General features: G+C 33.8%; 1 protein-coding gene across 1 annotated transcript; it reads right to left on the bottom strand.

Annotated features, from left to right (window-relative positions):
* Positions 1–463: 463 nt before the first annotated feature.
* On the bottom strand, positions 464–17,836 carry LOC131159748 (RING-H2 finger protein ATL33-like). Its single transcript, XM_058114903.1, has 2 exons — positions 17,113–17,836; positions 464–498 (listed from the first exon to the last, which is right to left on the bottom strand). Exons 1-2 carry the CDS (start codon positions 17,618–17,620, stop codon positions 464–466), a joined length of 543 nt encoding a protein of 180 aa, XP_057970886.1. The 5' UTR covers positions 17,621–17,836.
* Positions 17,837–18,125: the final 289 nt, after the last annotated feature.

Here is an 18,125-nt window from a genome sequence, read left to right as displayed (position 1 = left end):
ATTCCCAATCTCCTCCTTTAACAATCACTAACTCATATCTCAATCTACCCATCTCCTATTCTCCTCACAATCCATTCTTATACTCTAGTATTGTATTCCGATGTTTACTAAAGTTAGTAGAACCTAGCAACCTAGGCTCTGATATCAAACTGTGACGCCCCGATTTTTATACCATTTTTTTCTTCTTTAATAAATAATAGATATTAATCAAACATCAGTCATGTCAAAAACTCTGATACAATTTAAACATAATCCAACCCAAAGTGGGGTAAAAGGTAATTAGTTCATCATATACACACATTCCTAACAGGGAAAGTCAATATTTACAAACCATCCAAAATACAAATACCCAGAGTTCTATACAACCATTCATATCCCAAAAAACCCACAATATATACACTAGGAATCATATATCCCTAAACAAAACACTCACCCTGGCTATCAGGGTACCAGCTCCCCTCTATCACAGAGCTTTATAACCTAGTCTGTCACGGTTTCCTGAAATATTAGATATTTGGGTGAGACACATTTCAGTAAGATGAAATATATTATTTACAGTGTGTGACAATATGAGTTTCGTTATATCATAATATACTCATTTCAGTGATAATATCATCTGAGAAAAATATACAAATTCATATTCATAATCACATAGATATAAAACACAATCGTTTATATGCTTTATTCCATTTCTCAAATTTATGCATATAAACAACAAAAACAACAAAATCAAGCCTTAGTCCCATTAAGTGGGGTTAGCTATATGAATCATTTTCCGCCAATTTATGCGGTTTTGGACCATTTTTTTTTTTATAGATTCAAGGATATTAAATCCTTACTCACTATCTCCTCTCAAGTTATTTTAGGTCTACCCCTACCCGTTCTACTGCCCCCCACAGTAACTAAGTCACTCTTCCTCACAGGTGCACTATAAGACCTACACTGCAAGTGCCCATACCATCTGAGTCGTCCCTCCCTTATCTTATCTTCTGTAGGAGCTACACCTAACTTACCACGAATATGTTCATTCCTTAATTTATCTTTCAATGTTATACCACTCATCCATCTAAGCATTCTCATCTCAGCAAATTTTACTTTTTGGATATTATGTTTCTTCATCGCCCAACATTCTGATCCATATAACATAACTGGTCTTATAGCTGTCCTATAAAACTTCCTTTTCAATTTTAAGGGTTTAGGGATCACATAGCACACTTGAAGCACTTCTCCATTTTACCCAACTTACTTTAACTCTATACATTACATCATCTTCAATTTCTCCTTCAGCTTGCATAATAGATCCAAGGTATCGAAATCTACAAGTGCTATTTATTTTTTCATCATCAAGTTTAACTTTGTCTCCAATATTCCTCCTATCATTACTAAAATTACATTTCATATATTCTGTTTTATTTCTACTTATCCTAAATCCTCTAGATTCCAAAGCTTCTCTCCATAATTCTAACTTAGCCTCTACTCCATCCCTAGTTTCGTCAATTAATACAGTGTCATCTGCAAACAACATGCACCATGGAACCTCCTTTTGTATATTCTTAGTCAATTGGTCCATCACTAAAGTAAAAAGATAAGGACTCAAAGCAGATCCTTGATGTACACCTATGGTAATTGGAAATTCTTTAGTTTCTTCATCTATAGTCCTTACACTAGTCATTACTCCATCGTACATATCCTTAATGACATCGGTATACCTACAACATACACCCTTTTTTTCTAAAACCCACCATAGAACTTCCCTAGGTATCTTATCATATGCTTTCTTAAGGTCAATAAATATCATATGCAAGTCCCTCTTCTTTTCCCTAAACTTTTCCATTAATCTTCTTAAAAGATAACTAGCTTCTGTGGTAGATCTCCCAGGTATGAAACCAAATTGATTTTCTGAGATCTTCATTTCTAACCTTAATCTTTGTTCAACCACTATTTCTCATAGTTTCATCGTATGACTCATAAGTTTAATTCCACGATAATTATTACAATTTTGAATATCTCCTTTATTTTTGTATATAGGTATTAAAGTGCTTTTCCTCCATTCATCTAACATCTTCTTAGTTTTTACAATTGTATTAAATAAATTAGTTAACCATATAATTTTGTTATCACCCAAGCATTTCCAAACTTCAATTGGGATGTTATGTAGTCCGTAGCTTTCCCATTTTGCATCTTTTTTAGTGCAAACTTAACTTCGTTAACTCTAATTTTGCGAATAAATCTTATATTTTTAGTTTTTTCCTCATTTAACAATTCTAAGTTTAAGCCTTCTATTTGGTTTTCATTAAACAACTTACTAAAGTAACTTCACCATCTTTCTTTAATATCTTTGTCCTTAACCAAGACAATATCATCCTCACTTGTTATACATTTTACATTTTCGAATTCCTTGCTCTTCCTTTCTTTACCTTTAACAAGTTTAAATATATTTCTTTCCCCTTCTTTTGTACCTAATCTATCATACAAACTATTAAATGATCTATATTTAGCTTCACTAACGGCCCTTTTTGCATCTATTCTTGCTTCCTTATATTTTTCAAAGTTCTCTGTTTCTACATTTTTGCCACGTTTTATACTAAATTTTCTATCTTTATGATTTTTTGTACATCTTTATCCCACCACCAACTTTCTTTGCTATTCGAGAATCTTCCCCTTAATTCACCTAAAATCACTTTTACTATCTTTTTAATAGAGCTAGCTAATCTATTCCAAAGAATATTTGTATTTATCCCATCCTCTAAGATCCAATACCCATCTTTGATCATTTTATCTTTAAATTTTATTATATTTTCTCCTTTTAGGATCCACCATCTAGTTCTCCTATACTGGTTTATTTTATCCTTTTTTTTTTTCATTTTTAATACATATATCTAACACTAAGACTCTATGTTGTGTGGTTAGGCTTTCACCTGGAATAACTTTACAATCCTTGCATGATGAACGATCTACCCTCCTAGTTAAAAAAAAAAAAATCTATTTGACTTCTATTTTGTCCACTTTTAAAGGTTATTAAGTATTCTTCTTCTTAAAGCAAGTATTTATTATACTAAAATCGTATGACATAACAAAGTCTAGGATTATCTCCCCATACTCATTTTTGTCTCCATATCCATATCCTCAATGTATCCTCTCATAATTTTTATTATCTCTTCCAACGTGTCCATTTAGATCTCCTCCTATAAATATTTTCTTAGTCCCTTGTATGCCTTGTATAATACTATCCATATCTTTCCAAAATTGTCTCTTAACATTTTCTGCTAAGCCAACTTGAGGAGCATAAGCACTAACGATATTTATTATCTCTTGTCCTAATACCATCTTGATTTTTATAATTCTATCCCTTACTCTAGTTACATCCACAACGTTATCTTTTAAGTTTTTGTCTATAATAATGCCTACTCCATTCTTATATTTTTCTTTTCTAGTGTACCAAAGTTTAAATCCTGATTTATCGATTTCTCTAACTTTCTCCCCCACCCACTTAGTTTCTTTAAGGCAAATTATATTAATTCTTCTTCTAATCATTATATCCACAATTTCCATGTTTTTACCCGTTAGTGTCCCTATATTCCAAGTTGCTAATCTAATCCTAGTTTCCTGAACTAACGTCTTTACTTTCCCACATCCAAAATGATGCAGGAACCATTGCATATTTGACACCGTACCCTGGCACCGACACGGCGCGTCACTTTGGGGCGACGACCTAGCCCACCCTCACTCACTTTTCGCTACACCCAAGTGGTTCAAGTGCAATGCGTCGCTCGTAGGGGATGCCCCAGCAAATATTCAGTAAGGATTCATATCATAGTGATCTGACAAATTTTACATTCGCTGTCAGCTACCTAACGCAACCCTCCTCCTTAACCCGAGCTTGGGACCAAATGTGTGTGAAAAAATTAGGACATTAAGTGCATCACAGGGGGAGTTAAATTCATGCATATGCAACCCATATTTATTAGTGAAAGTTCTCGAGGATAGGGGAGATTACACGCCCATATATGTAGCTCCCCTCTGCTCTGATATTGTTTGTAACCCTTGTTGACTTTGGTGTATTTCCAAGAGGAGGGGGGGGGGGAATTGAGTTTTTAAAACTTTTCAGTTAATGAAACATTTCATTAATTCACCACAAATCATATCTCATTCATAATGCAAACGTGTATATGAAATAATTGAACTGTGAGTGCAGACATACATGTGTGCAACAAATCTCATTTAAAATAAAAATGTGCATGCAAATAATATAACAGTTAATAAATAGGCATACACATACTGAATTTAAAGTGCAGTAATTTAAATGAGATAGGAAGAGAGCGACACAAGATATTTGTTATTGATGCTCGGCCAAACTAGCCTATGTCCCTACCTTGGACATACCTCCCAAGAATTCCACTAAATCTGTTCACTTAAACGGGTAGAGCGGAAGTCATTTACATCCTCTCCTTACGAGGCGAGAAAAATTCCAGTTCAATTTTTGGGCTAAACCGAACCGGTCTCATTTACAGGGTTGAGACTCCCTAGTTCAATTTTTGGGTTAAATAGAACCAGTCTCACTTACAAGGTTGCGACTACCCAGTTCAATTCCAGGCTGAATCCAACCGATACAATTAAAAATATTTTGTACAAGATAATGCTTCTTGAAAATACAAACATGGATGTACATATTAAGCTCATAAAAAATAAACACTCCAATGATATGAAATAATGCTTAGGGAGTAAGGGTACTTTTCTCAAAGTGATATTTTCAATCTTTGAAGAAAATGTATATAATATATACTTCAAAGATTTGGACCCTAATAAAATATTCTCTTAAAAAAATATTTTTCAAGGAATAACAGGAGAACCTAAGGTTTTTGTTTTTCAAATGATTTTTGCAATATAAAACTTTTTCTATGAAAGTATAGATACAAAAATAAATTCCCAAAATAAAATGTTCTCTTCAAAAATATTTTCAAAATAATGAATGGAAGAGAATGGAGAGTATAAAATATAACCCTAAAAAGATTTTGCAATAGAAATATGTTTTGGGAGAACTTTGATTAGGATAAATTAGAGAGAAAAAATTTGCGAATCAAAGTTGCTAATTTTGACAAATGAAGGGGTATATATAGTTTTTACGAAAAATATGATCGTTGGGACACGTTGGGTATTATTAAAAATGTTTAATCAATTTTTAACCTCAATTGCCCTTAATTACCTTTGGTAAAAATTGGCCAACCCGAGAGTTTCGGTTGACCGAGCTATAGGTTTGGTCACCCGAAAAGTAATTTTTGAAGTTCGGGTGCCTAAAAAATTGTTCGGGTGGATGAACAACGGGATTTTCAAAATGTCCCGAGGTCCGGTCGCCTGAACGTAAGTTTGGTCTACCAGACCTCTTAGTTCGGTCGCTCGAGGGTATTTTGAACATGAAATTCGGGCACCCAGGGAAGGTGGAAAAAGTGACTTTAGGAGTTCGATCAACCGAGGAAGTTTAGTGCATTTCTATTTGGTCGCCGACCCAAGTCATTTTTTGACTTGTCAACCATTCAATCGCCCAAACCTATTTTGAACTTTAGAGTTCGGTCGCCCGAACTCCTTTCAAAATTCAAGTTAGGTTTAGATTGCCCTCATAAGATTTGTCCCTATAATTGTAAGTGTGATGCATGGGGACCTATGGTTAGTCTACGGCCAAGGCTTTTCAATTAAACCTAAAAATCTAGCGTCGGTCGACCGAAGTCTGTGTATGGTCATTTGATTTCCCTACGGTTAATATATGGTCCTATCTGAGCACTAAGATATATCATGTAGGATGTATGTAGTTATTACAGACCAAATAATAAAAATAAATGCAATTTCAATAAGAAATAAATGTATTTTTTTGTCTTTTTGCTCTTCTGACTTCATGGAATGCACTTGATCGTATAGGCTTTAAGTCCTACAAGCTTCCATCACTGTTTCCTTATGTATGTGTTAAATTAATGAACATGTTCACATGCTAAATACACATATAAGAAATATGTGCTTTGTCAGCATTAGAACAGGGATCGGACTTAAAAACAACCTTGCCTGAATAGTTCGGGTGTGGCTAAAATAGATACTTATCAGGGCACTCACCTTACTCAGTAGGCCCTCAGGTGGAGAGTTTTATTTCGCCTAATTATTTATGTAATTAAACTCACACTCTTTCATTTCTCATTTCTCATTTCACATTCTAGCTCATGAGTGTCCACGGTAACTCATCCACGTGTCGTTTGTAACTCATAGCTGCCCTAAGGATATTCTCCACGCCGTGCTTCCCCCCATGGTCAGGGTGGTGCGACTCGAAGATTGAATCTAAATAGCGGCTGGCCTATCCGGTTAGATCAAAATAAAAAATCCATCAATTTGTTTGTAGTACAATTGACCTGCCTATCCCTGGTTCGGACCCAGGGGGCAAAACTACCCTTCCCATTGGCTCAATCAACTGTCACACCACACTCTCCACAAGACCGTGTGGTTGTACTTATCATCCCACTAGCAACGGTACCATGCTTTCAGAAATACTCCAGTCTAACATGGTTTTCATTTCCACGTTTCTATTTTCACAATTCAGTATTCACATTCCATTATTCATATTGCAATGTTCATGTTACAATATTCACATTTCAGTATTCACATTGCAATATTCACATTGCGGTATTCACATTTCAATATATATTCCATTTCACGTATTTCAACATTTCTCAATAAAACATATCATCATTTCATACTTCCTCATTTATCATAGAAAACATTTCTATATTCATATTTCATATTCAATCACTTCCCAATAAAATACACGTTAGTATAACATAATTCATCATTCTCAATAAAACAATTTTATTTACCAATTTTCATTATTTCCCATATTTTAAATCCCAAAACATCACAATTCAATATAATCATATGCCACACAATTTTATCTGATATTCGTATCATAATAATTTCAGGAAAAATATCATATTCCCATTTTCACGTATTAATTCAACGAGTAGTTCTCAAAATAACTGTTATAATTTATTTTCCTTACCTGACTTACTGAGAGGCCTACTAACAACCTTAAATTCAGCCCCACAACATTCAAAAATCAAAACCCTGAAATTCACGTTTCCTCAATTCAATCAACTACATCCCAGAATTACAATTATTTTAATATTTCCTAAACCCACACTTTCCCATTAACCGATTAAATTCTAAAACCGCGGGTTTGACCCGCTTGCTACTTTTAAATTTATTTTCTAACATATTAAATACCAATTGGATCAAATACCTGCAGTTAATCTAATTCCAAAATATTATTATAAATCTAATTTAATCAAATCCCTGAAATTTAACTTAATTCCAAAATGTTTCCCAAAAATTTGCTATAATCAAATTCTCCAATTTAATAATCCCATATTATAATTTAACCAATTGAATTTATTAAATAATAGACATAATTTGTGCTCTTCACCTTAGCCTTGGAGTGGTGCCTAAGACCCCCAAATCAAAAATATACTCCGACTAACGTGACGAGGATCGAACCGAAGACCCTGTGGTGGTGTTCGATAGTCAATTTGATTGAAAATTTAAGGAAAAATTGAGGAGAGAGTGAGAATTTACCTTATCCTAGGAGTGGTGCCTACGGTGCCCAAATCATGAATCCACTCCAGTGAAAATGTTGGTGGCGTAGAATGGAACCCAAGGGTATTTTTCATTCTCCAATCAGCACATTTTAGGCCGAGAAAATCGAGAAGAGAGAGAGGGAGAGAGAAAGGAGAGAGAGTGACGAGAGCAAGAGAGAGAGAAAGAGAGCGTAGAGAAGCTTCCTGCATCCCTCAAACTGAATTCCTTAAGTTTCTTGAATTCTCAGGAAACTTAACTTATAATTTAATATAATATAATATATTAATATATTATATTATATAATTTAATAAATAATTATTTTTTATTTTTTATTTATTTATTATTTATTTTTACATTTCCCTGCATATTATTTTTTCTTTTTTTTGGGTCGTTACAAATGGCCTCCCAAACTACTATCTAAAATGTTAGAGAGTTTAGGGGACATGAGAGACTTACCTTCTCTTCTAAGGAAGAGCCTTCTTTGAGGTTTAAGGGAAGGCCATGTTTGAATTGTGAGTGAACCTTATTTTGCTTCCAATAGTATTGTATTTACGTCATGGACTTACCTCAATTTGAATGTAATTGTTGGAAAATGCATTTTAGTTAAATGGTTTTGATTGATAATTTATGACTCATAAATTTTGGACTAAGGATCATGCTAGGATTGGTGTTATCCCAAGAGGGGGGGGGGTGAATTGGGTATTTAAAAATTAGATAAACTATTTAGCCGATTCCCAATCAATATCAAAATTAAATTTTAAGCATGTACAACATTCATAACAATATAAATATAACCATACACGTGTGGAAATTTAAAGAGTGTAGAGTTAGAGAAAACGACAACGTGATTTACAAGGTTCGGCTATATCTGCCTATGTCCTTGCCTCAAGACAACCGCTTGAAGATTTCCACTATCTTGCTCCTTTAAACCAGGGCAAAGCTGCCACTACAATCCATGATCTCTCATTCTAGGCGGAGATAGCTCTCCAAGCGATATACCTTCACTCGACACAATTCAAAACCCAAACCACAAAGAAACAAATGGAAATAAGATTTGTGTACAATGGATACTCCTCCAAGGGCTAATTAGTACAAATACAAATCAATCTAATGCACTCTCAATGATTTGGAAGTTGAAGCTCAAAAGAGTATGGTAATGTTCTCAAATGTGTTTTCAAAACCAAGAGTAGGAGAACTTTGAAGATTATGTATAAAAGATGATTATGAGTTTACTGATTCAAGGATGTTCAAAGTAGATCAGAAGTTTTCTCTAAATGTATTTTTTTTTTTTTGAAAACAAGAGTAGGAGAACTTTCAAAATGATGTGAAAATAATGTTCAATAATAAAAAGATATTCAAGAATGCTCTCAAGATGATCAAAGATATTTCAAGATAGATCAAGAATGATTGAAAAGTGTTCTCCAACTATTTTGGCCTTGTATTTACAAGCAAAAGAAAAATACGGTTGTATGAGACCATTGGGCATTAAAATATATTTTATCTTTGAGAATATAGCCGTTTTTGGATTTTTATTGGCGAAACTTGAGAGATCCAGTCGACTAAACTGAGGTTCGGTTGATTGAACCCATGGTGATTTTCTATTTTTGCACAATTCAGTCGACTGACCTTATGATTCGGTCTGTTGGATCATATGCTAAAGAACTTCGGTCGAACGAGCTATTCATCCGGTTGACTGAAACCCTTATGAAAATGAGTTTCAGCCATTTTTCAAGTTCAAAACCATTTCAAACCTTTTGAATTAGTTTATTTTTTGACCTTATAGGTCACGCACGGTTTTGATAAATGACAAATACTCTTGTATTTAATGAATATCTAGTTCTTATGCAGGTTTATATTAGTAGATCATTAATGGCAAAGTGAAACTCAAAGCTTGAAGACAAATTCTTGCTCTTGATTGTAATATTTTTTTTTTGTAGTGAAATTTGTCTGTAATAGTAATTAGGGTATTTGGTTTGTAATAAGCACACACATCACATGCATGGTTCATTTTGTAAGCTCAAACCAAATACGAACTGAAAGTGACCGTAGAAAGATCTTAGGGTTCGGTCGACCAACACCGAACTTTTTTGGTGTCTTTAATTTGGACCCCAAGTGACCCTAAGACACTCACACTTGCACATATGTATGTTAGACACTTGAATAGGGCTTCAATGTTTCAAAATGGAACCGAAAGACACACTTTGTGCACTTTCGGTCGACCGAACCAGGTAGTTCATTCTGCCCTGGTTGATCGAACCAGGCTTTAGTCAACAGTTGACCAAGGCCCTGGTCGACCGAACTAGGTAGTTCAAAAAGCCCCGGTCAACCGAAACCCTCTTTGGTCAATATTTTGACCATCTGGTCGACCAAACCATTTTTGTACTCCAACCACCTAGTCGACCGAGGGTCCTTGGGAAAATTTCCAGCGGTCTGGTCAACCCAAGCAGCTAGTTTAAAATGGCTTGGTCGACTGAACCTCGTAATATTGAAAAATCGCCCTCTACTGGTCGACTGAGCCCTCAGTTCAAAAGTCCCCTAGTCAACTGAACCATATGAGTCCTGGTCGATCGAAACTAATCTGGTCCACCAGACCTCTCGGGTTGCACCTAATTTTTTTATCGCAGTTAAAATTTCTAAACAGGGTTAAAATTTTTTAAACATCATTAAACTTTTCTAACAAACCCTAATAGGTCCCCAGCGGTCAAAAACTTCGGTATGTCTATATATATTCCATCATTTGGGAGAATTAAGGATTGATTAGAAAATATATTCAAAAATTCTCTCTCAAGCTAAATACATCCTACTTCTCATATTATTGCCAAATCCACTCATACTTACTTTCTTCCATTGCCAAAAGCCTTTGTAAGTTGATTGAGTAATTGTGTTGATAAGTTTGCACTCATTCTTTGATTGTTTGAATTGATTTTCTTGAGAGCATTACTTAAGTATTCTTACGGGGCTTTTCTCATAAGCCTATCCTAAGAAGACATTGCCAAGCTTCTGAGTATTGCATCTTCGTTGCAATATCTTAGGAAGTTTTGTATTTGTTTTTAGTTTGCAAAAATATTTTCAAACTCACTCAAATATCTTGTGAAATCTTTATTGAACTATTTGTGAAAAAATATTTGTATTTGATATATTAGTCTTTGTGGCAATATTTATTCAAGTATATATCAATTGTTGAATACAAAGATTATCTATTTTGAAATCCAAGCATATACATATTCATGTGATAGAGATATTCTACTGAGTGATATTTTTGAGGCTTGGTTGATATTCTATGTGAACACATTTGATTGAAACATTTTGAAATACACAGACTGTATTGATACTCTCACGTACTCACTACACTGATAGAAAATATCTTTAAGAGTTAAACTGGTTAGACCACACTAAGCTTACATTTTAAATCATCTGTGGTATTTGTGATTGTGTGCATCTGTGGTACAAATCTGCTTTACGTGAAAGAACTCTTGTATTGTACCTTTTGATTGTATATCTGAGAGATTCTAGGCGTGGCCTGAGGGGGCAGTAATCCAACCCGATAAGGATTGGTGTAAAGGTTGAGGTTAGCCCTGTGCTAATTGACTTGGTTAAGGTTGAGGTTAGCCTTGTGTTAATTTGACTTGGTTTGTATAGGTGCCGCTCCACCCATTTAAGTGAGCAAGTTATTGTGATAATCCTTGTACTGGTTAGCCAAGGCGGGGACGTAGGCAGTTGGCCGAACCTCGATAACATATCTGTGTGTTACCCTGTTCATTACTGCTTTCTGGTGCATGTGTAACATATTAAACTGCTTTAATTAATCTCTAATATTACTTGCACTAGATTGACTATAGGGTTGTGAACATATTGCTGTTAGGAGGAATACATAGGGGATAGAAATTTAAAAATACCAATTCACCCCCCCTCTTGAGATCACGGTAAAGCTAACAATTGGTATCAGAGCCACATAGCATAGACTAGTTGTTATTTTGTAAAAAGATCACATATGACTCATAGTTCTGTGACCCCTTTCCCTGAGGGACCATCTTCCACACGACCTCCTATTTTCAGTGGTGTTAATTACACCTTCTGGAAACAGAGGATGCGCATCTACCTTCAGAATACTGATTGGAAGGTGTGGAGGATTGTCTCTAAGGGAAACTATGTCCCTATGAAAACTGAGAGATCCAGTTGATTGAATTGAGGTTCGGTTGATTGAACCCATGGTGATTTTCTATTTTTGCGCATTTCAGTCGACTGACCTTATGATCCGGTCTGTTGGATCATAAGCTGAAGAACTTCGGTCGAACGAGCTATTCATCCAGTTGACTGAACCCCTTATGAAAATGAGTTTCAGCCATTTTTCAAGTTCAAAACCATTTCAAACCTTTTGAATTAGTTTATCATTTTTAATAAAAAAATTTTTCATGAAAACTTGAGATCCTAAGGTCAATCTATAGTCATTAGTGAGCTTCTTATCAAATCAATTGAATCATGCATGTACAAATGAAATCTAAAAACATTACAACTTAAAAATATATGTCTTCAAGCTTTGCTCTTCAATTTGCCATGGAATGTGCCAAAAGATATCTTTCTTTCAGTGCATTATGACTTCCATTTTGCATCAACCATTTGTACTTTCTGAAACATAAATCTATTCATAAGCTTAAGACACAAATGAGATGCTTGTGATTTGTCATTATCAAAATGGGATAAGACTCAAAAAGTCAACAGATCAAAGAGTGATCTCTTATGGCAGTGAACAATATGTCCAATGCTGAAAAAGGAAATTCTTATTTTTTGTTAGACAGTTAACTGAGAATTAAACAATATGGCAAGATTCACTCTCGAGGCTTGTTAGACGAGCCTCCCATTTGTACTTGACAATGGAAGAGAGCTCTTGGAATAAGAAGCAAAGTTTACACCATTTCAATTCTTTTGGAAAATCGAGAAAATACTTCCTCGTTATTTGATACTTTTCATCTATTTGGTCCCCTTATTGACAGATTTCGGGCTTATTAAGTTCATAATGAACTTCTTCTTCCCTTGGAAGCAAAAGTCAATTGCATTATTAGCAATGAGGGTTTGGTGGAACCGTGGTGTTTATGCTTATTACTAAATTTGTTGAATAGATGAAGCATAATTAGGGCATATCTTTTTTATTAGAGGTTGAATCGCTTTAGGAAAAGAATTAGGCCAAAAATTAGGTTATTCATAACAGCACTATACCCTCTCTATTCATTGCCGGTTTGTTATTCATTAGCAAACATTCATAAGAAGTATCTAATGAATTGATTGCCTAGAAGAATATCAAATTCTTATGTAATCTAGGAAGCTATTGACTTCTCTCCTATTGTAGAATTAGGATAAAATGCTGGTTAGGTACAAAATCATTCTGGTTTAAGCATTGTATTTCAAGGCATGCTTTTATTTTGTGGTTGGCTATTTGGAATAGAATAAAAACTATATATTAGAATTCTAATGTTCATCAACATTGTAATTTTTTTTTTTTTTTTGCAAGTCTGTGTTGGAATAATGAAGACATTTACTTTTCAATATTGGTTATATGAGGAAATGGAAAGTTGAATTACCTTAGCCCAAGCCTAGAGGTAAATTTGTGCTTTATGGCCTTTGCTGCTAGTGTGTGTCACATTTAAAGGAGCCTAGATAAATGTATTTTTTGTTTTAAAATAATGTCCCTAATTGTGAATTTGTTGCTTTTTGTATTATTGAAGATGTATCTAAAGTTAGGATTCTTGGTGTTAGGAGCTTTTGCATGTTCTAATTATATTTTGTATTGTTTTCCTTGAGCTAATAATATTCTTATTCTTAGCTTCTCCTTTGAAAAGGTTAATTAAGCATTTAACTTTCTTACTCAACTATATGTTTATTAATTTCCAACTAAATGATAAAATTTTGTCCATTTGCACTAATTTTATTTGGTTATCCTTACAAGGGGAAATCCTTTTCATTCTCCTTTTCTAATCAAAATCCAATTTATCAATTGCCTTTCCCTCCCTCACCCACATTGTCCCTCTACTTGTTTTGTTCATATTGACGATAGTTTTGTAAATACCTATACCACTATAAATATCTAAGTTTGACTCTTTCTTTAAAAGAAATTTTTGCTTAGCGTTTAGGTCACCATTGTCCCTTTACTTGTTTTGTTCATATTGACGATAGTTTTGCGAATATATATATACCAATATAAATATACAAGTCTGTCTCTTTCTTTAAAAGAAATTTTGGTTTAGTGTTTAGGCATGTGTGTGTGCGCATATTTGTGGAATTTGTAATCACGTCATATTTATTAATTATTTAGCAGCTTGTTCGCCGTTTTGCATAGTTTTGTAAAAATAAAAACACAAATAAAAATGTTTAATTTCAAGCCTTTCGGGAATTTTTGAAAAGGAAAAAAACTAAAAACCAATGGGCGTCGTTTCTTTCTTGATTATCATATTTAGACTTTGCCATCTTCAAATATGAGATGGAATTCAATTATTATCGTTATATTTTTCTTTTTATAAAAAAAAAAAAAAAAAGATGCCCGATATTGTGAGTTTTGTAAGTTGTTACGAATTATGCCTATTTTTGGATTGAAAACTTTTAAATCAACAAAATTGTTGTTTAATATTACATTTTTTCTTCATAAAATTTGCAGAGATTTAGTGTTTTGCCATATCAGTTCCTAGAAAATATGCCACCACAGGAATCTCCATTTATTCATCATCTTTTATGCTAGCCAACATATCAAGTCTTCTATATTTGATGATTTGATTGGTTTGGCTGTAAACAATCTTCCAATAAATATATCACAACTTGCGTTCATAAAAGCAGCAAGTATCTAAAGTTTCTTTATTTCAGTATGTATGAAATATATTAATTGAAAGTTTATTTTCCCATATTCAAATGAACTAGGAAATTCTTTTTATGATTTAGGAAATTTATATGGAAGAAGAGGCTAATTCTTTTTATGATTTAGGAAATTTATATGGAAGAAGAGGCTAATATAATTCTTATGATTTCACTATCTTGCATAAGAACTCGGAGTCGTAATATTGTTAATTTTCTTTGTTTTTCTAGTTCTATTTTTTCCTACTATGTTATATCTGTAATTTGATGCCCTATTAACAAGCTGCTTGCTTGTCTATCTTTCTTTCTTTTTTTGGTTCCAGTTATAAAATCACCTATTAACTTTCAAACAAATTTTTTTTTTTTTATATTACATGTTTGTCAGGCTTAGATTGAGTTCATTATAAATTTAGCCATGGATTAGTATACACTTTTTTCTCCTTGCATCAAACCTACGAATTAGCGTCATTCGCCCCAGTTTTCGCTGATTAGGGCAAAGTCTGGAATGCGGATACGACTTCTGTACATCAGTTAGACGTTCGACCAATCCAACCCCCGGGACACATTTCCATTACCATTCATGGTTCCCGCTGGCTCACAGAGACTCACCATCTACAGTTTTCGCTAGCTCACAGAGCGAACCCTCACCATCCATGGTCCCCACCGGCTGACAGAATAAACTCTTGCCATCCACAAGTACCGTTGGTTCCGTGAGTGTATCTACTTGGAGTTGAACCTTCAATACTCCTTCTTACTTACTAATGTATTTCCACCGCATCATGCCCGTGGGGGCTTATAAATCTATTATTATTCTTTGCTTCTATGGTGGTGTATTTATATTTCAGGTCAAGTTTTATTTATTTCTTGTTTAGTTAACCAACTAATTATATTCAAATAAGGTTTCTTAATAACAAATTTGTTAATTGAGGCTTTTGAATAATAGAATTTTTCAAACTACTTATTTTAAACCCCACTCCCTAGTGCCATCATAGGGACCAAAATAGATTTAGTGAGACATTTAAACCCCACTCCCTAGTGCCATCATAGGGACCAAAATAGATTTAGTGAGACATGCTAGGCATATGAATCTCCCTCACACCCTCCCTCCCTCCTATGTATGTTATGTGCATCCATGTTTCTTTCTTCCAAGTGTTTTTCAATAAATTCATTACTACCCACTAATGTCTTTTCTTTCTTTCATTCTCTTTCCCCACACAAGCTTAAACTTTTGATTGTTTGATAAAAAAAAAAATCATAATTTCATGATCTTTATATGCTTGGGGAGTCCTTACAAATTCTTATGTAAGATTATATAGTAATTATGACAATTTAGGCTCATTATCTTATAAATATTTTGACTATAATGTAGGAGTATATTTGTGCTAGCTATTGAACAATTGCGCATAGAATGGGAAATCCTAGCCAAAAATCAAGTAAAATAGTTGTTGGGTTGCTAATATGCAAGTATATTACATGTTTATGTTCATTCATTCATATTGTTGTATAATTAGTTTATTGACCTATTCAAATATTTAATTAGCTTGTTGTATTAATTTCTTTCCCATTTATCGTACAATAATAATTGTTTGATTTTGCCCCATAGGTTGTAATGGAAATGTTTATTTCTCCCGTACAAAATCTCAATTTGTAGCTCCTATCAATTTTGATATTATGTTTGGGACTATGTAATTTACTGAAAAAATGTAAGTATTAAATTTACTTTTTGAAAAATGAAAATACTTTGTAAAAAGTTTCACTATATTTAAAAATACAAACTCTAACCCTTTTGCATAAAATTTTAATATTTATAAAATTAGATATTAACTCATGAATTGATTTATTCACTTGCATCCAGTAACACGGACAATTGACCCACAAAACTATTGAAAGGGATAAAATAACATGAACATTCTAATTCATTTTTTTTTAACCAACTAATGAGTTGAACTCTTAGGTTGTGTTTGACATTGTTGTTATTTTCTATTTTTTGTTTTTATTTTTAAAGAAATCAATTATAAAAATGTATTTATTTATGTTGTCAGTTTTTATAATCGATTTTCAGCTATTTGTTAAAAAAAATAAAAATCAAATTTTATGATTTTCAGTTGTTTTGACAACTTGTTACTAAAAATTCTGATATCTAAAAATAATTTTTTAGATTAAATTATTCATTTTATACACTTTTAAATTAAAACCAAAATTACATGTCAATTACAAAATACTTTTATAATTTTCCAATTGTCATGCCTAATAAAATTTTTATTGTAAAGTAAATTTTGAAAATAAAACAATTAAATAAAATAATTATAATAAATTTTATTTTAATTATCGTAATTTTTTTAATATATATTATTTGTAATTTTATTTTAAATAATATTTTATAATATTACTTGATTTAAAGATGAAAATGAGTATTTTAATTAAGTTTTTAATTTATATTAGTTTTATAAATATTAACCAATTATTAATTCCTAATTTTTTGTTTCTATTTTTAGTTATTTAATTTTTATTTCTGATTTCCGTTTCTTTAATTTTTTATAGTCATACCGAACAACCCTTAAAATCCTACCCAAAAAATAAAATAAAATAAAAACAAATTTCTTTGAATTTTCAGGGAATTTCCAATTTTTGAAAACACTCAAATCAAGGTACTCGAATCCGGCAAACCTTGATGCAGATCATTATATCCGGCGGCCGAAATCGCCGCACCGCAGCGGTTGACGGCGACAGAAGCCCGGCAAACAGGACAGTTGGAGTGAGAGTAAAGCCACATGTCAACACAAGAAGCGTGGAAGGAGTGCTTGCAGGAGCTGAGCCGCCGAACGCGTTCGCCGTCGGCGTACGGCGAGAGGCACACCGGGCACTCGCTGCCGTAGTCTGCGACGTGGGTCTCCTTCATATACTTAACCGGCGACAGTAGGTCCAGGTGGCGGCCGTAGCCTCCGCCCCTGGCGAAGACGGCGGTGGGTACCAAAGGCTGGGCCGATCTCCGGCGGAAGGGGTTCCGCGGGCACCTGATGCTGAAGAAAAAGGCGTAAACTAAAGTGGGTACGCTGATGAAAGCGATGAGAGCGACGACGTAGCAGAAGGGGGAGTTGTCGAAGACGTGGGAGTGGGCGACGGAGGGCGGTGGAGCCCGGGGATTGAGGGCGGCGGGAGGAGGAGAGCTCTGCATCGATAAGAATGGGAAAGCAAATTTGAAATTATTATTATTAATATTATTGTTTTTTTTTTTTTGGATTTAAATTTTGGGAAATTGAGATTGATATCATGGGGGTGGAGTAGGATTGATTTGGGGGATTGGGACAAAAGGGAAGCGGAGAGGATAAAGATCAGCAATGGCTGGCGAGTTCTGAAAGGTCAGCAATGGCTGGCGAGTCGAAGATGAAGTCAAAAGTCACACAGCATTGGGGATAGGGATGGAGAGGGATGATGCATTGATGTCCCTTACCCCATTGCGTACTATTCATAAAAATGACATGGTCCTTAAATTTCCGGATTCTATCAAATGATGCCAAAAAAATTAAATTAAATAAATAAATAAATTCCGAATAACTTATCTCAACCTTTTCTTAAAAAATTTTAATTTTCTTTTTAAAAAAAAGATTAATATATATGTACACTTGATTGATAGGCCCTCGAATATCTTAGATAAGAAATCAAATTTTATATGTTATGAT

The sequence above is a fragment of the Malania oleifera genome, chromosome 7 (assembly GCF_029873635.1).
Source record: "Malania oleifera isolate guangnan ecotype guangnan chromosome 7, ASM2987363v1, whole genome shotgun sequence".
Lineage (NCBI taxonomy): Eukaryota > Viridiplantae > Streptophyta > Magnoliopsida > Santalales > Ximeniaceae > Malania > Malania oleifera.
The sequence above is the reverse complement of the archived record's forward strand: the minus strand, read 5'-3'. Positions and strand labels throughout refer to the sequence as shown.